The following is a 19,401-nucleotide window of genomic DNA, read 5'->3' on the forward strand; positions in this document are numbered from 1 at the left end:
AGGGTGTCAGCCTTTGGGCAATGTGTGTGTAGCCTCCAGCCAATAACAGCATGCAAACAACAACAGAGTGTGAGTTCATAGTGACCTGATCATACTACTGTCTCTGTCTCTCTCCTCTGCTCCACTCTGTTATCTGTCACTGCGTCATGGATGTTTAAAGAGCTGCAGGTCTGTGTGTCTGTTTGACCGAGGCCAGGGCTGAGCTACACACGCAGAACAGAGAGGCCACAGACAAGATGAAGCTCTGCATACACACAAAATTCAGCAATGTGGCACCTTCCTGAAGGGTTGTGCGGAGGTGTGGGCTTGTTTATCTGTGCTTTAGAATGTGAAATAATAACAACATTTTTAATTTATCTGATTAACAGCTTTGTTTTCCTCAGGGCTGCTCGCTCTCCTCATTTACTTTCTAGCTCACTCAACCACCACTGCTCTCTCTCTCTGTCTCTCTCTCTCTTGTTGAGCTGAGAAAGAGGGGCAAACACCAAACGACAAATCCTTCATAGTATACCTTTAAGCTTTAACCAAACAATCCAGGGAATTATTTTTGTTCACCTTAGGTTTCGTGTAGGTTTGAAAGACGACTGTCCACCGCAGCTCTGGAGGAGTTCAAAACCACATTTCACACTCTTGTCTATCACAAAAATTAACTTAACCCTTTTGTCCTAATCATTGCAAACTGACAGTCAAACCTAAGCATAGCACTTCATATATACAAACATACACAGGGTGCAATCAGGAAGATTTAGGGCAACTGTGATGGACTTTTTGATAGCGACAGCAGTCTCAGATCTCTCCAGGCACGGCCCTCCTCATTATTTCAGATTTATTTAACATTTTCTGAGTAAAAAATAATATAAAGCTGCTATCAATCCCACTGTCAGTCAATACAATCTCAAACATAAGGGTATGTAAAGACCAGCACTACACTATACTGCAGTTAGGTGATCATATAGAACAATGTCGTTAGGCTGCTAATTGACAAAACAGATTCTCCCTGCATGTTTTTGACTGCGTTGTGGTAACAGATTGTATTTTCTGGACACCTGCTAGATGCAGGTATTTGATACGTGCTTATTGGCAGAGTTTGAGTGTGCACATAATTCCAACAGCATAACAAAGAATTCCTATGGGGAAACAACATTTACCTTGAAAAAGCATTGTTTGCAGTTTGGTGGGATTTTGAGGAATCCTTGTAATCTGTATCTTAAGTCTCTGAATTTGTAAATAACTTCTCTGGTTCTTTACTTGACAGAAGTTATATCCTTGTTTGTGTTTTTTATGTGCTGTTGATGTGTTTCAGCTTTGTGGGCGTTAAAGTCAATGTGTTTTCTTTTGTTTAGGTACAAGCACAGAGCAAACACTGCCATGCAAGATGCCAAGTCTGAGTTCAGTAAGTTTTGCTTTTGGAATACCACACCAGAGTGTTTGATAAAATTCATGATTGGATCTGCTAATTTACTCATTGCATCAACCTAAATTCATATATTCATTATGTATCCATATAGAGTTAATCTACACAGGTCAAAATGCACATGAAATGTAAATCAACATTATCTTAAAGGTAGATTTTTTTCACAGTTGATATGAAAGCCCCTCCCTGAGCTACTACCTTATCGTGGTGGAGGGGTTTGAGTGTCCCAATGACCCCAGGAGCTCCGTTGTCGGGGGCTTTATGCCCCTGGTAGGGTCACCCAAGGCAAACAGGTCCGGGGGGAGGGACCAGACAAAGCGTAGCTCACAAAAACCCCTTATGATGATTAATTTAAATGGAACCTCGTTTCCCCTGCCCGGACGCGGGTCACCGGGGCCCCCCCCTGGAGCCAGGCCTGGGGAGGGGGCTCGATGGCGAGCGCCTGGTGGCCGGGCCTGCACCCATGGGGCCCGGCCGGGCACAGCCCGAAGAGGCAACGTGGGACCCCCTTCCCGTGGGCTCACCACCCGTAGGGGGGGCCAAAGGGGTCGGGTGCAGTGTGAGCTGGGCAGCAGCCGAAGGCGGGGACCTTGGCGGTCCGATCCCCGGCTGCAGAAGCTAGCTCTAGGGACGTGGAATGTCACCTCTCTGGCGGGGAAGGAGCCTGAGCTGGTGCGCGAGGTTGAGAAGTTCCAACTAGACATAGTCGGCCTCACCTCGACGCATAGCAAGGGCTCTGGAACCAGTCTTCTCGAGAGGGGTTGGACTCTCGTCCACTCTGGAGTTGCCATTGGTGAAAGGCGCCGGGCAGGGGTGGCAATACTTATTGCCCCTCGGCTTGGCGCCTGTATGTTGGAGTTTACCCCAGTGGATGAAAGGGTAGCCTCCCTCCGCCTACGGGTGGGGGGACGGATCCTGACTGTTGTCTGTGCCTATGGCCCAAACAGCAGTTCAGAGTATCCACCCTTTCTGGACTCCTTGGAGGGGGTGCTGGAAAGTGCTCCCTCTGGGGATTCCATCATTCTGCTGGGGGACTTCAACGCTCACGTTGGCAGCGACAGTGAGACCTGGAAGGGTGTGATTGGGAGGAACGGCCCCCCCAATCTGAACCCGAGCGGTGTTTTGTTATTGGACTTCTGTGCTCGTCACAGATTGTCCATAACAAACACCATGTTCAAGCATAAGGGTGTCCATATGTGCACTTGGCACCAGGACACCCTAGGCCGCAGTTCGATGATTGACTTTGTAGTCGTGTCGTCGGACTTGCGGCCGCATGTCTTGGACACTCGGGCAAAGAGAGGGGCGGAGCTGTCAACTGATCACCACCTGGTGGTGAGTTGGCTCCGATGGTGGGGGAGGATGCCGGTCAGACCTGGCAGACCTAAACGCATTGTGAGGGTCTGCTGGGAACGTCTGGCAGAGTCTCCTGTCAGAGAGAGCTTCAATTCCCACCTCCGGGAGAACTTTGACCATGTACCGGGGGAGGCGAGGGACATGGAGTCCGAGTGGGCCATGTTCCGCGCCTCCATTGTCAAGGCGGCCGACCGGTCCTGTGGCCGCAAGGTGGTCGGTGCCTGTCGTGGCGGCAATACCCGAACCCGCTGGTGGACACCGGCGGTGAGGGATGCCGTCACGCTGAAGAAGGAGTCCTATAGGGCCTTTTTGGCCTGTGGGACTCCGGAGGCAGCAGGCAGGTACCGGCAGGCCAAGCGGGGGGCGGCTGCGGCGGTCGCTGAGGCAAAAACCCGGACATGGGAGGAGTTCGGTGAGGCCATGGAGAACGACTTCCGGACGGCTTCGAAGAGGTTCTGGACCACCATCCGGCGTCTCAGGAGGGGGAAGCGGTGCACCGTCAATACTGTGTATGGGGGTGACGGTGCCCTGCTGACCTCGACTCGGGACGTCGTGGATCGGTGGAAGGAATACTTCGAAGACCTCCTCAATCCCACCGACACGCCTTCCGGTAAGGAAGCAGGGCCTGGGGACCCGGGTGTGGGCTCTCCTATCTCTGGGGCTGAGGTCGCCGAGGTGGTCAAGAAGCTCCTCGGTGGCAAGGCCCCGGGGGTGGATGAGATCCGCCCGGAGTTCCTCAAGGCCCTGGATGTTGTGGGGCTGTCATGGTTGACACGACTCTGCAACATCGCGTGGACATCGGGGGCAGTGCCTCTGGATTGGCAAACTGGGGTGGTGGTCCCTCTTTTTAAGAAGGGGGACCGGAGGGTGTGTTCCAACTATAGGGGGATCACACTCCTCAGCCTCCCTGGTAAGGTCTATTCGGGGGTACTGGAGAGGAGGGTCCGTCGGATAGTCGAACCTCGGATTCAGGAGGAGCAATGTGGTTTTCGTCCGGGTCGTGGAACTGTGGACCAGCTCTACACCCTCTGCAGGATCCTTGAGGGTGCATGGGAGTTTGCCCAACCAGTCCACATGTGCTTTGTGGACTTGGAAAAGGCATTCGACCGTGTCCCTCGGGGGGTCCTGTGGGGGGTTCTCCGGGAGTACGGGGTATCGGACCCCCTGATACAGGCCGTCCGTTCCCTGTACAACCGGTGTCAGAGCTTGGTCCGCATAGCTGGTAGTAAGTCGGACTCGTTTCCGGTGGGGGTTGGACTCCGCCAGGGCTGCCCTTTGTCACCGATCCTGTTCATAATTTTTATGGACAGGATTTCTAGGCGCAGCCAGGGCGTTGAGGGGTTCCGGTTTGGTGACCTCAGGATTGGGTCACTGCTTTTTGCAGATGATGTGGTCCTGTTGGCTTCATCAGACCGTGACCTCCAACTCTCACTGGATCGGTTCGCCGCCGAGTGTGAAGCGGCCGGGATGAGAATCAGCACCTCCAAATCCGAGTCCATGGTCCTCAGCCGGAAAAGGGTGGAGTGCACCCTTTGGGTCGGGGATGAGATCCTGCCCCAAGTGGAGGAGTTCAAGTACCTCGGGATCTTGTTCACGAGTGAGGGAAGGATGGAGCGGGAGATCGACAGGCGGATCGGTGCGGCGTCTGCAGTAATGCGGGCTCTGCACAGATCCGTCGTGGTGAAGAGAGAGCTGAGCCGAAAGGCGAAGCTCTCGATTTACCAGTCGATCTTCGTTCCTACCCTCACCTATGGTCATGAGCTTTGGGTAGTGACCGAAAGAACGAGATCGCGGGTACAAGCGGCCGAAATGAGCTTCCTCCGTAGGGTGGCTGGGCTCTCCCTTAGAGATAGGGTGAGAAGCTCGGCCATCCGGGAGGAGCTCGGAGTAGACCCGCTGCTCCTCCGCGTTGAGAAGAGCCAGATGAGGTGGCTCGGGCATCTAGTTAGGATGCCTCCCGGACGCCTCCCGGGTGAGGTGTTCAGGGCACGTCCCACCGGTAGGAGACCCCGGGGAAGACCCAGGACACGCTGGAGAGACTATGTCTCTCGGCTGGCCTGGGAACGCCTCGGGATCCCCCGGGAAGAGCTGGACGAAGTGGCTGGGGAGAGGGAAGTCTGGGTTTCCCTGCTTAGGCTGCTGCCCCCGCGACCCGACCCCGGATAAGCGGAAAGAAGATGGATGGATGGATGGATGGATATGAAAGCTTTTGAAAAACACACTTAAGCACTTGGAGAAAAGGGTTATTTTCCTTCCTCAGTTCTTTGGCATACTGCATGTAAACTCCACATTTCATTGCTCTTAGTCTAAATCTAGCAGGCAGTCAGGCAATTTTTTTTAAGTAAAAATTGCTTTTATGTGGTGCAAATCTTCTAGCGTTACATCAGAGTACACAGAAACTGCCTGTGCGAGTGTTTATTTCAGATAATATCTCTGTTTGTCTACTGGAAACTCTGCTGCTGCACTTACACCTGTCTTCAGCGCAGCCCGAAGTTGTTTGGATGATCAGATTGCTCTTTGTCTTGCATGTATCTAGTGTGCTTGTAGACTTGTGTACGACTGCCTTAAAGGTATCGGGTTTATCAAAGTAAATGCTGATTTATGTCAAAAAAGGGGCATCAAGGCACATAGTAACAAACCTAGAGGGATTTCTTCTTTTTATAAATCAGAAATTTCCCTAACTGGCTGAGTGAAAGTATCTTTTAGATGTTTTTCTTGCATTCAAATTTGGCTTTTTGACTTATTGAGACAGAATATTTTAACATCTTCTACCTGCACTCAACTTTAATTTGTCAGATGAAAATGGAGCCTTAACTTGTGCATTTTTATCTGTGCTTAATCCAGATGTAAAGGAAGTGTACTTGTGCCATGAATATAATGTTTATTTATTAGCAATCACTCTATTGTGCCCTCTCCTCTTCAGAGACCATCCTGCATCTTCTAAAGACTAAAACTATAGTTCTCCTGAGTCCCTGCATGGCGTACAGCGGTAAGTCGAATGGAGAATGTAATGTTATACAGTGAGTATCTTGGCCTCCAGTGATGGCTTGCAGCTACAGTGTACCCTCCTCGTTCACCAGGCCTGGAGCTATCTTTCTACAGTGGAGTGTATGGAACGTGTATTGGAGCCACAACACAGTTTGGAGAAGCAGCTAAAGGCTTGATTGGGATCTCTGGGATTGTGATAGGCATTGGAGAAATAGTGGGTAAGTTTACATCCCTCTTTCAGAACTTGTTCAGTTCATTTACAGTCACTAAAGTATTGTGAAAGTTGCTGCATTCATACAGGTGTTCTCTTTCACCAGGTGGAGGCTTTTTTGGATTGTTGTGTAAGAACAATCGCTTCAGGCGTACGTCAGTGGTGTTTCTGGGAATGGTTGTCCATTTCATTGCTTTCTATTTGATCTTCCTTAACATCCCTAACGACGCCCCTGTGGTCTCTACAACCAACACCCAAAAGAACCCGTTTCTAACTCCAAGGTATTTCTCTAATAATTGGTCAGTGAACATTAGGAAAGGCGATGAACTTGTGTTTTAATAACATTTTTTTTTCTTCCTCAGTGTATCCATTGCCCTGCTGTGTAGTTTCCTGCTCGGACTTGGGGACAGCTGTTTCAACACACAGCTCTACAGCATATTAGGCTGTGTTTATGCAGAACACAGCACGCCTGCTTTTGCCATCTTCAAATTCATCCAGGTAATCCTGAGTTGCCAATTCTCAGACAGAGCCGAGCAAAGCTGGGTTAAAATGTTGTCTTGTCAAGTGTGAAATAAATTCACCTGGAGCCCCATTAAAATAAAAACAACAAGGCCCACAGATACCTCTAAATCCCCCCTTATTTTCCTCTCTCCCCTGTGGTGCAAACGTTTTCTGTTTCAAGAAATAAACCCTATAAATTATGGCATTTCCTTAACATATTTTATAGATGTTAAAATGTGAACATAACAGCCAATTTAGATGTAGAGTATAAGAACAAAAATGTATGAAATAACATTTACATAACAATATATGTTGCTACACGGGGAAAATTCAAGTTGAGATGAGACGTGTCTTGAATATGTGCACAGAGATGGAATTAAATAGTAAAGATTGTAGAAATTGTAAGATTTGGACAACATGAAATTCTGTACATTTTTAGTAATATCTTATTAATGTGGTTGAATTAAAGGTAAGTCTCACAAAGCTCTTTGTACTATGAGTTTCAGTGGTGTTAATGTGTCCTTAGTGACAGTAAATGTGTCATTGGGATCTGTCAGTTTGACTTTGAGTGTTACTTCCTACAGTCGAGGGCTCACTGCTGGGCATCTTTGCTGTCCAGTGATGCGAGAGTAACTTCATCTTTTAAACAACAAAAGTAAACCTTTTATCTCTTGTCAGTCTGTTTTTGCAGCAGTGGCGTTCTTCTACAGTGGTTACCTCCTGCTGATGTGGCAGCTCCTACTGATGGTCATCCTGGGCTTCACTGGGACACTCTGCTTCTTCGTGGTGGAGAGGATGCAGAACTTCTCTGTGGATTTGCAGGACTATTAGAACAAACGAATGAATGTTTCTCTGTCAGTTTTGTGGGACGGACACCTTCTGAGAGTAACCGAAGCCCTCATAAAAGGAATCCTGCAGCTATTGTTTCATGAGGGGTGATTTAAAAATCTCTTTACATAGTAATGCACTGAAAGTCATATACATTTCAATAACATTTACAATCAAAATGATTTGAATTGATACTATTGAAACCAAGTTGCCTGGCTAAAACGATTAAATAGTATCACATGGTTACAGTATCAGCATCAAAGCTTGAATTGTACCTTGCACATTTTTATTGTTTTGTTACCGGAAACTACACAGAGACCATAGTTAATCATTAACATCATTTTTCACTGCACTCCCGCAGTATTGTTCTTACTGTGGAACTGTAAAAATAACCACTCACCTTATCTCATACTTATCTGCATTGCTTCCAGCTCAGGTTTGTTGAAAATATGTTATATGTCTAAAACTTTAAGTTTTATCACTTCAAAGCTGTTCATAGTTTGTCAGAAAGACCAACTGTTTGATTTAATACTGTATATGAGAGAATATAATGGAGAATATCTCCAGCCCCCCCCCCCCCCCCCCCCCCCCCCCCCAGTTAGATCTTTACTAAATAACGCTTGACAATCAGTTATTAACTTTTTGTAAATTTTGCATATTAATGTAATGTCAGTGTTTACATCTTTGATAAAGTTTTATGCATTTTAATTGTTCTAGTAAGCAGAAGTATTACTGTCTTATATGCACTCTTCAATACACATGTAGTTCAGATGGTGTTTGTACATTTCAGGATGCTGTAAGTATTGAAATATCACCATTTTAAATTGATTGATACAATTTTTAAATAAATGCATCATTGGATAAATATTCATCTTGAGGAGAACTATTTGTTAAGTACATGTAAATTAGACAAATTGAGAACGACTTGCTGATTCAACCACCGATTTTGACCCATTATTGAATTTTAAGTTCCTCGAATGAACAGAATGATCTTTTCTTAAAGTCTCCCTCCAGTTAAAATGATCTTTTTCCTCTTGTTCCTTTATTTGGATGTTTGAGCTTCAGTGCTCAGAGTTTGACACTTGAAGGCTGTTTTTATATCCCTCTGCTGAAAGTGGAAAGTTTCTCTATGTTCCCCTTTAATCAGAATTTAAATTTAAATACTTTAAACGTGTGGCATACATAGACTACGGCCTTGTTTCAAGAAGCAGGTTTAAGGAATAATCTGGTTAAATTTACTGACATTTTTTACATTCAGTGTTCCATATCTGAAGTTATGCTGTGTTTTACTCCTTGTAACTTAACCAATGTACATCCGGTATTTCCTTTTTTGTAACACAAAACAAGATAAATCTCCTGGTTTTATCCATGATTTGCCAAAGAGCCATGAGGCTATTAATCAAAAGCGTAGCAGGAGGCGAGGGTCTCGGTGGAAGAGAGAGGGTTATAGACCCAGAGGTCCCACATTACTTCACTGGTAATTGAGTATTGATTACTTTATAATGAGAGTAAGCAGTTTTGTGTGATCTTAAGTCAATCGTGCCACTTACTTGACAACAGCAGAGCACTGATGGTCTAAGTGAAGTATACAGCATTTACTCACAGAATTGAATTCTGGCAGGGTTCATATTACTAGTTTAGAGAGATAACCTTGTAAGGAAAGTAATGGGATAAGTCTATTACCTGAGCACGGCTTGCTTAATGCATCAGCAATTAGTCCGTACCATTTCTCAATTGGAAATCTTAACATGTAATTAAAAAAACTTTTTACTTCTTTTCCATAACAATGAGGCTTTCTCATCTGCAGGACTGCCATAGAGGTTGTAAGGAGAAGCAAATCAACTACTCATTTAATCGATGCGTTTATCACATTAAGAAGCACTTGGAGACAACAGTCATTTAAATTTCAGTCAAAATGCTTTTCTACGTAAAGACAATTGAAACCCTTTAAACCTCATCCAAATTACTTGTTTCAGCCACTTTCTTGTGTTTTAAATTGTTACTACATTGTTCTGTTAAAATTCTCATCTTTTATAAAGTGAATGGAAAAAGAGAAAATAAAAAAAACCCAACCCCAGTTTAATGGCCTTCTCTGGAGCCGTTTTATTAAAAAGAATCCCACACAACTCCTCTGCTCCTCGTTAGAAGTTGTCTGCCTTGTGCAGCCTCTGATTTCCCAAAACACAACTTAAGCTTGCTGCAACTTTAACCTGAAAAGCAGCTCAGATGTATACATCAGACCTGATCTATTTAATTCTGTCACACCCTTGTATATTTCATGGCTCTAATTAGCAGGCTTGATTGAAATGAACGTACAGGATACAGAGGTCTGAAATCTGAAATGAAGTGCTGCTGTCTTTGTAGTCAGGTGCTGCGTTCTGTTTTTTCCGTTCCAGACAAGAGTTTCAGTGTCAGGGTACTTAACCAATCAGACAATTTTAATTTCAAACTCTGTCTGTGCTCAGGGAATTAATTCATTTAATTCATTAATTCTCATCTGTGACCTGCATGATTGCCTCAGACTGTCAGTTTAACCAGAGAGTTGTGTTTATAACCATATTTCTGTACCTGTAGCTGACTCGCTTATTAAATTTGAAGACTTGCCTCATTTCCATGAATTATGGAAATCACACATCTGAGGATATTTGTGGGAATAGGGTTGAGAACACAATTAAAGAAGCCAATTAGAAAAAGAAAAACATATCCTATCAAATTAGATGACTAACAACCCTCCACAAATTATATGCAGGATGAAATGAACACAAACAGTTTTAACTGCTCATTTGTTTGTTATTTTTCCTGCTGGTAGCTTTACGCACAATAGAAGTTGTTGCAATCATCAGAAGCATAATTAAACTAATCATTCAGCAGTGTGTGTTCATTGTTTATGGATTAAAGGTTTGTGTGATCAGCGGTTGTCCTAACATTTATGAGAATCAGCCTTGCGTTAGTCAAGAACTCCGAAGGAGAGTGGTGATTGATTTCTCTCTGCAGCAGCAGCAGAAAACAAGCAGAACTCAAATATTATTTGACCAAAATTGTATTTTTTAATTATGAATCTGCAATCATGACCACCAGAAGCTGACAGAGAAGCTGAGTTCTAAGGATCGGACATAATGCCAGTGTTGGACAGGGATGAACAGCACGTCTCCAGGCTGTAACACGCATTCGAGAAACGGAGCCTTTGCAAACTCTGGGAATTGCACCGTATCTGGATTTTCCACCTCCACCTGCATAGAAGGAGTCAGAAATTGGAAATACTGCATATATTTGCACTCGACAACATGTATCTCTATGGACTGTCAATCCCACCTGACTGGTATTGTGAAGGAGCTTTGATTGATGAGGGTAAAGCTTTTCTGTGTCCTCTGGGGAATATAGGCGAATGTATTTGCTTCCCACTACCTGACGTACACATGAGAAAATCCCGCGGGGTGAACAAACAGCGATCACGTGACACACCTTTGACATTAACTGGATTCATAAAACACTCTTATTGTCGTCACCTGCGCCAGGAAGTTCTGTTGAGGGTCCTGGTGGAGAGGAGACACTGTGCCTCTGGGCCCAAACCATGCATTCACAGTAATATCGTCTTCATCTCCTTCACCAAGACAGCAATAATCAGGGAGGCGGATGTCTTCCTTCAGCTCTGGTATCTAAGGCAAAATCAAAATTTAAAAAATTAAAGGTATCAAGTATTTAAGACTAAATTCACTGATGTCTTTTGGGTCCCCAAGGATGAACTACTGTTGAAATTAAAAACAACTATCATAACAAAATGTTATTTCATCTCAAAACAATATTAGTTATGTAATTAATGTCATCTAAAAAAAACCAACAGATTAATATTATTACTTACAGTTCATTTGCATATCGCGTAAAATGAAAATATATACTTTAATACAAATTGCAGCTTTTATCCAACCCACATGAGGAAATCTGTGTCTGCTGCGTCTGTTTCTGTCGCCTTCAAAATGACTGACAGAGTGCCCCCCCATACTGTGTGACACTTTAAATTAGAACCCATGACAAACATGAACTCAATAAATTGTTCCATCTATTAAAACTGCATAGGTGAAATTGGGTGTCTTTGACTGGGGTCCCCCAGGACATTAATACATTGGTATTTTCATAAAGCAACAAATTGAAATAGAAACAGAAAATGATAAGAAGTCATTCAGAACAAAATGATGAACATTAGGAAACACTGGAATGATAGAATATAAAGGACCTGTGAGATAGGACAAAAAGTATACCTGTGGGGTCTGTGGGGGGTACCCACAGACCCCACAGGTATACTTTTTGTCAGTACTATTAAGGTTAAATTACTCTTATTGGCTATTTACTTGTAAAGCTTTTATTACATAGTAACTTAGGGCACGGGGGGGGGGGGGGGGCTCACTGAACCACACAGAGCAGAGGAGAGTAGTGCGACCATAAATGACAGCAAAACACAGCAGAAACTCACACTGAGCTGCTGCACGCACAGCGGAGCAGAGGAGAGACAGTGAACCAAATGAATTACAAAATTACATTTTTTATTAATATTCTTTACTCTTTTTCATAATAGCAAGTTTTTCCTATTTTTTCTTACTGTCAACAAATCCATTGAAAGGACCAAAACCAACAATACTTTCATACTGAAACAGGTTTTTCTCGCTGTAATCATTCCTCCTGTTCATAAAGACCATCAGTAGATCCTCCACAGATGCACTTACAATGTAAGTCATGGAGGACAAAATCCACAGTCCTGAAACAAACTATACAAGACAACCTGTGACAAGGTCTGTGTGAACTGAATGTAAATGTAAAAACAATTTATTCATTCAACATATTCTATGCAGTTCATTTCACACCTTTCAAAAGGTTACAAACAGACGAAAAACTCTTCATCAGAGACAATAGCGCAACCTAACACAATAAGTCTTTGAAAAAGAATCTGGAGCCATTGACTCCAAGCAGCTGGCCATAGAAAATGAGGCACTGGGAATACAGGTGGAGGTGCTGAAGGCTCACCTCCCAAGTGCAGAACAACACATTGTGTGTCAGGAGGAAAATGCTACTGAGCTCTCGCCCAGGCTGGAGACAGAGGAAAGAAAATAAGTCTCTGTGGAAACAGGTGGATCATTTAACCAGCAAGCTCCAGAATGAGAGGGCAGAGACTGAAACTCACTGATGAGCTTCAGAAAGACAGAGCCACCCATCAAGAAAAACTTGAGGCAGAGTTGAAGTCTCATGCTGACAGGGAGAGGGAGGACCAAGAGCTGATCAATAAGCTGAAAGCTGAGCCGGGGGCCCTCCATGAAATGATGGAGCAGCAGGTAAAGGACTTGAAAATAAGACTCGAGGAACAGACCTCCACCAACCTTGAGCTTGCCGCTCAGCTCCAGGCTGAGAAAGAGGCAAGCCAGGCCCTCCAGGCAGAAACTGTCAAGCTCAAATAAGAGCTGAAGGAACAGGAGGAAGAGACCCTCGTTGCTTTACAGGCTGTCAAACTATTGGTAGAGGCAGAAATCTCTTAGTAGAAGGTTCCCCAGAAAAAAAGAGCTCAGTGTGGAAAAGGATATACAAAAAAAACAGACACATGTAGAAATAAGCTGATTAAAGCCTAACCACACATACTGTACATCCACACAAAATTGAAATGATTTATGCGTTCTGGCCTTTGTCCACACGCTAAATGCGTTTTAGGAAAACAGACCTTTAGGAAAACTCCTTCCAGGGGAAGAGAGGAAAAAACCCCGCTTTCAAAAATATCCGTGGATGTGCAGTCTAGGCCTGAAGCTGATTCCTGAAGAATGAGGATGCAATGTACACAAATCTGGATCTGTGATGATCTGCGTTTGGCCTCATTCTAATCTATCAAACAGCCCAAAATACCCCACGCCAGCTTTTAGTTTGACAAGGTGCCCTTTTTGTAAAGTTCAATCCAGACAATGCATCGACTTCTACGGTAAAATTAGGACTAAAAAATCAATAATGTACAAAGTAATGCAGTGGGAGGATAACAGCTAGGAAAAAAAGGGGATTCCTTTCTTTATAGTCCGGAAAACATCAGCGGAATAATCAATTAGTAAAATTAGTAAAATTAATAGATTATTATTTCTATAATAATTTAGTCATTTCAAGAGTGAAATCCTCAACAGTGGCAAGAACAACAAATAACCCCCTACTGTTACGTAGCAACCTGAAAATATACATATAGAGATAACCTTCTGAAGCATACCTGATCAAAAAGCTGGTGCTGAGCGAGATAACCCACACCTTTCTCTCCATCCTTTGAGATTTTGATCTGCAGAGAAAAATAAATTAAAATTTTGTGTCAGAGATCACACAAACATGTTTTATCTTTATTTGTACGTGCTAAAAACACAATAAACAACTCGATAGAGGTGCACTTACTCTATTTAAAATGTATCGATCAATGAATTCATTGACTGTCAGCAGGGTTTGTGACCATTCTTCGTCTGTGTACCTGGATCCCACCTCGACAGGGACAGTCCGGCAACCAGCAACAGACCTCAAGTATTCTATGCTTTGCAGGAGTGAGAAAATAAATGACTTAAACATTACTGTAATACCAACTCACACACACAAACCTGTTCATTCTGGATTCTAGCAATGCTCAAAAAAATGTCATGTGTGCACTTTTGGATGTCCTCCTCCACTGTCAGATGCCAGGAGCCGTATGTCAGATGTCAGAGTAAATAGTCAGCTGTCAAGAGTCAGCAGTGAGAGGGAGGACAGTGAGGGATATTCTTAAATGCTGAGGCAGTTATATCAGACTCTGGTGTCAGATGTCAGTGATGAGAAAACCAACCTGCACTCAGTTTACACCACTTAACTACATTTAAGACTGAAACATGCATTATATGTCCTAGTGCCTGGTATCATACACATGTAAACTGTATGTTGCACGCAGATGGTTGCTTCAGTACCAGAATCATGCAGGTTTTCTGTCCTCTCAGCTAGAGAAGTGCACTCAGCTGGCGTCACAAGTGAATACAATGGTTAGACTGAACACTAGTCAGATTTTAATGTTTAATCGTGTTCCAGGACTAGTGCAGTATATGCTAAAACTTATATTGTGCCTATAGACTGAATCTACTACTACTATCTCAATTAAACTGAATGACTTCATATGATTTTAACTTTGGTACAGAGTTTGAGTGCACTACGGTCACAACATAATAGTGTAAATGGTAACCAGATTCACATAAGTGTGAAGATCTGCCTGGATGAGGTTTATTTGACGACAATAACAAGTCATAGCAGTCTTTAATTTAGCAGTAATACAAACAAACCTCCAGGGGTGGTCGTTGAGGGCAGGCCAGTGATCGATGATCCCTTCTAAAATAACTGGTTTGAGGGGGAGCAGGTAGTTTGTCCTGAAGCTCTCCAGTGAAGGACATTTTATTCTGGGAACTGCAAACTCTTCTTTGATCACAGGAACATGTGGGCACTCGATTTTTATTCTCTGTTAATAATGCAGAAACAACAACGATTTGTCAATTATTTATTCTGATTCCTTTGATTCCAAAGAGCTTTTTTTGTTTTTAGAGGAACATAACATGAATAAGAAATAACATATTGTGATCATATTTCTTTAGTGTGGATTCTCAAGGAGTTTTAGTGTGATCAGAACTTTATTTAAGTTGAAAAGAAAAACCCTGAAAAATCCTGCTAACCTTACTCTAAAGTCATCTCAGTTTCAATGGCATCTAAACAAAGTGTTCTGACATCTCAGTATTTGTTGCATTTAATCTTCCATGATGTCTGGTAAAATGAAAAAAGATGAAGGACAACAAGGGAAATCTTCTGAAAGGTTTCTTCTGATGTGTCCTTGTCTCTTTTGCAAACTTTGCATCATAAAGAATCAAAAGGAGAAAAAAAATCAAGAACATTTTGTTAATTGCTCCGATGGAATTACAGGAAAAAGTGCCTTTTTTTGATGTTGTCTGAACACAACTTTGATGTTACTTAGAGTTACACTTGATAGTCACTTAAATGAAACCAGCAGTGAAAATCTACAGTTATAATTTTTGTAGTTTGACAATAAAAGTGCTTTAAAAATTACTTTTAAACCTCAGAAATTCAAGGAAATCAATGTTGTATGTGTGTAAGCATTTGAAAAAGACCACTGACCTTAATGTTTGTGTGTTCAGTTTCATCTTCCTCTTTTGGGGGTTTCCTAACTTCCCCCTGCAAAATCTGGACCAGAACCTGAAGTATGTTATCCATGACGGCTGCACCCATCAGTAACCCCATGTCACAAGTCTTGATGGCCTGAGCAATTTTGTCCTCTGACGGATCTTCACGACACAGAGCGGCCACTTTGAACAAGCAGCCGTAAGAATAAACACGTCTCCACTCTTTGTCCACGTCCCGCCACGTTCCTGTGTTCAGTTTCTCCCATGAAATGTCCAAAATGATCTGAGCGTTGAGCATATGACTGGAGGTTGTAGCGTCGCCACTGTACAGTTGCTGCCTGGAACGTTTCAGCATGTCCAACACACTTGACTCCACTTTGTCACTGAACTGCAGCAGAAACTTCTCCTCACTAGGAGGCAGAACAGCGGAGATTCTTGACCACAGCATGGCCATCGTTGAGAGGGTCTTTTATTTCTGCTGTGGAACAGACACTGAAGGTGAGGTGAGGGGACACATGCTCAAACTGAAGCCAAAATGAAGAAACATTAAATTAAGAAGTTAAATTTACATGCACACTGTTTGCAGACTGCCTGACTTTAACAACTCACTTTGATTTTCAGAGAAAAAGGTGCAATTCAATGTTAAAACTGGCCGCCATAGTACCATGGTTGGGAAGGTTACTTTAGAAAATGAATAAGTTACAGATGACTAGTTACCCTATTTAAAATGTAATAAGTAAAGAATATTTTTCAATTACATAATCAAAGAAATGTGACTTACTACATTAGATTACTTTTTGATTACTTTTCTAATAAATGTTTTCAGCTGTTAGGGTTAGTGTAGCCATTAAGCCCATCAAAATCTTAAGTTCAGGTGTTTTTCATGGATACTGATGTGATCTATAAGTGGGATCATTTCCTATAAAGCAAGATTTATCTATTTGTATTCATCAGTTCATGTATATTTTGGAATATAAAATAAAGACATTTTATGAATAAAAAAAGTCAAAAGTCTGGCATGGGCTTAAATGATGTCACAATACCAATTAAGCCCATGTGTACTCCAAATAAGTCCACGTTATGATTTATTTACAAAATATAAAAAAATATTGATTTCAAAGAATTAAAAACAGCAATATATGTATACAGTTACATGTTACATATTAAAAAATTAGGAAAAAATCCTCCTGAGCACAATCTTAAAGGTCTGACTTCAGATGTAACTCATTTTGTAATCATCAACATTTTCATAAGTAACTGTAATTTAACTACAATTTTTTTCTCAGTAACAGATTAGTTTCTTTTTTTTTTGGAATTAAATTACGTAATGCCATTACATGTAACTAGTTACTCCCCAACACATACACAGGACAGTTGTTTTTTCCATCACTGATTGCCCCACTACTGCAGTAAAAACAAATTGGCAACAAAAAAAAGTAAATGAGCCACAACTGCCAGTGTGACACATTCTGCGACATGGTATGTGGACTCCATGCTTGAATGTTTTGTGTTATTGAGGTGATGCCAAACTCATTATATCATCTGCAATCAAACCAGCAGAAAGGTTTGGGACGAAAGCTCCAGACGCTCCAATTATTTAGGATGTTTGGGGAATCAAGGCTATGCTGTCACCTTTTATGAAGGTGAGTCATTAAAAGAAAGTTGGGCGGTGTGATCCTTCTCTCAAAGTGCACCTCATCAGTTTTTAATTACAAGGAGTGGGAGGAAGAGTTTGATATTTTTCATGAATGAAATTGTGCCAGAAATGACCATGAAGTTTTCTATGTGCTCAATACAAGCACAGAAACAGCTGCACTGACTTGACCTGACATCAGCTTTTTTGGTGCAAGGCTGAATTATAATAACTTTACAAATCTGAATAAAATACGATACAAAATGGCCAATTTAGAATTGCAACTTGCAGATACCTTTAACCAAATACCTGCTACGTTCATTTCAATCCACAGACAATGAATTACAGATTCCTGCTCAATAAAACAACCAAATCTCCACTGTGTTAAGTTATTCAATTCGAATGTGCTAAAACAGTGAGAAACACTTTAAATGATATGATATTCGGTGCAAACAGCCTTTTACAACCAGTTAAGGAGTTGTCAAAATGTGCAAAATAAAATTAACACATGTAAGCTAAAGGCTAATGTGACGACACGGAAATCGACACATTTAAACACAGCTAGATACAGCTGAATTTAATACTTTAAATGCTATATTTACCTTTAATTATGACATTAAACCCGCCTATCCAATATTATCTGACTGTGTAGTAAAATAAACCACGAAGCTGCAGCCACTCTGCTGCCGGTGTGCCAACAAAAACACGCCGGGTGGGAACTAAGACATCGAAAAAACATTAGTTCCGTGTTCTGTTTAACGTTTCCAAAATTTCCCAAAAATAGCCTCCCACATGATTTAAAAAATACATGAGCTCGTTCTCATTCACAATTTAAAGCCCCCCTCCACTCAAAAATATGTTTTTCTTCTTGTTCTTCCTGTTGGATGTTTGAGTTTCACTGTGCAAAATGATGTAGACTGAGTTTGACATTGAAAGGCTGTTTTCACATCCGTCTGCTGAAAGTGGAAAGTTTTCTGTTTCTTGAAAAATCAGATTTTAAAGGATTGGGGGCTAAAAGCTTGACGCGTGACAACTAGTTTGGAAGACAGTCCTGGTTAAATTTAACTTGAAGCCCCCACTGAGCACTGAAAATGGACTTCTCAGTGAAGTAGGAGAAGTTTTGTGCCCTGTAGTTAAACTTTAGAAATGAAATAAACTTACATATTCATACAATCTGTATTTTTAATGTGGGTGAAGGAGTAAATGCCATTTTAGGGATTTTAAAGTGGTAATCCTATTTTTGGGGGGTATAAATTCCATATTAAATACACATTATTGTTCCAAGCAGAGTATTTTTATGTCTTAATACATGTCTGGAGGGGATCTTTAAGCAATTTCAAGAATCATCTTTGTTAGGTTCAGTTTATTTATATGGCAGAAACTTTGATTAGCAGTCACTCCGTGGCCCAGTAGAGGCTAGTGTCTATACACACCTGCTATCACAGAGCTTAGCCAGCCTACAGGTGGGCATTAAGGCTAAATATGGGTGTGGTTTTAGTTTTCTTAAACACTCTGACCTGATGAGGATCCAAGTAGACTCAAATTGTCATTATAAAACATTTGTGGCTTGAAGTGAGCGTACAGGTGTTACCACTTTCTTTCACCTATGCTGTTGTCTAATAGCTTCACACCTACTTAATGTGCACATCATTAGTCTTCCTTCCGTCTAGAGGGTAGTAACATCTGCACATGCACTAAGCTGTACTCTATCAGACACAGTTGAATGACATCTTGTTAAGTTATTGGAACATACTGGTGTGTATCGGGGACCCTCAGCCCAACACACTCCACTTGACACACACCATACAATGGGTCATACGTTGCCAATATACTCTCCTACGCATTGTCAGCAATCTTTCCGCCAAGACAGGTGGTGGACAATGCTGCACTAAAATCTGTTTCTCTCTCATATGAGCCTTTTTCTTTTCAGATTATCAACCAACTGTAGCAAATATCAGTCAATTAAAACAAAGCTGTGCTCCAGTGACAGCACGGCCTGATTTACATATACAGAGAGACACATTTAAAAAATAAATAAATAAATCATAGATGAGTCTCAACAGGTGAACAACAGAGGCCAGTGATTATCTGGCATTGAGGCAACAGTTCCTCCATCATAATAAATGATGGCACAATTGTTACAACACAAACATTTGTTTTTCCCTCTTGTCATTGCTCCGTCTACTGAGAAATGTTTTATGTTAATGCAGATATTCCTAGAAGGCTGATTGATATGTATCTGCTCACGCAAAGCTAAAACAATAATTGGGTTTGTCTTTTTGATGTCACACAGAGATATTTGAGTTTTTCATATTCAGTTGCT

The 19,401-nt window shown here is 42.2% G+C and overlaps 2 protein-coding genes across 3 annotated transcripts in view; one reads left to right on the forward strand and one right to left on the reverse strand.

Moving 5' to 3' along the window:
- Nucleotides 1-8,140, forward strand: part of LOC133999609 (UNC93-like protein MFSD11) — a 14,217-nt gene extending 6,077 nt beyond the window's left edge. The window contains exons 8-13 of the mRNA XM_062438851.1: nt 1,344-1,393; nt 5,691-5,756; nt 5,848-5,973; nt 6,073-6,247; nt 6,329-6,464; nt 7,146-8,140. Of these exons, the coding sequence (XP_062294835.1) occupies nt 1,344-1,393; nt 5,691-5,756; nt 5,848-5,973; nt 6,073-6,247; nt 6,329-6,464; nt 7,146-7,298 (706 nt within the window). The 3' untranslated portion in view covers nt 7,299-8,140. The remainder of the gene's footprint in view (nt 1-1,343; nt 1,394-5,690; nt 5,757-5,847; nt 5,974-6,072; nt 6,248-6,328; nt 6,465-7,145) is intronic.
- Nucleotides 8,141-10,333: 2,193 nt separating this feature from the next.
- kdm8 (lysine (K)-specific demethylase 8) lies at nt 10,334-17,759 on the reverse strand. 2 transcript variants are annotated; one of them, XM_062439078.1, is made up of 8 exons: nt 17,681-17,759; nt 15,441-15,923; nt 14,600-14,772; nt 13,698-13,830; nt 13,522-13,587; nt 10,802-10,951; nt 10,608-10,700; nt 10,334-10,525 (listed from the first exon to the last, which is right to left on the reverse strand). In XM_062439078.1, exons 2-8 carry the CDS (start codon nt 15,897-15,899, stop codon nt 10,361-10,363), a joined length of 1,239 nt encoding a protein of 412 aa, XP_062295062.1. In that variant the 5' UTR covers nt 15,900-15,923; nt 17,681-17,759; the 3' UTR covers nt 10,334-10,360. The 2 variants fall into 2 exon arrangements, with proteins under 2 accessions (XP_062295062.1, XP_062295063.1); XM_062439079.1 differs by lacking the exon at nt 17,681-17,759 and having other exon boundaries at nt 15,441-16,059.
- Nucleotides 17,760-19,401: the final 1,642 nt, after the last annotated feature.

Source organism: Scomber scombrus, chromosome 18 (assembly GCF_963691925.1).
Source record: "Scomber scombrus chromosome 18, fScoSco1.1, whole genome shotgun sequence".
In the NCBI taxonomy this organism is placed as follows: domain Eukaryota; kingdom Metazoa; phylum Chordata; class Actinopteri; order Scombriformes; family Scombridae; genus Scomber; species Scomber scombrus.

Coding starts and splice junctions, on each gene's coding strand:
- kdm8 (XM_062439078.1), bottom strand. CDS start 15,899: ATGGCCATGCTGTGGTCAAGAATCTCCGCTGTTCTGCCTCCTAGTGAG. Junction 13,588..13,697: donor ATCGATACATTTTAAATAGA/GTAAGTGCACCT, acceptor TTTTCTCTGCAG/ATCAAAATCTCAAAGGATGG. Junction 10,701..10,801: donor AACAGAACTTCCTGGCGCAG/GTGACGACAATA, acceptor TGTGTACGTCAG/GTAGTGGGAAGCAAATACAT.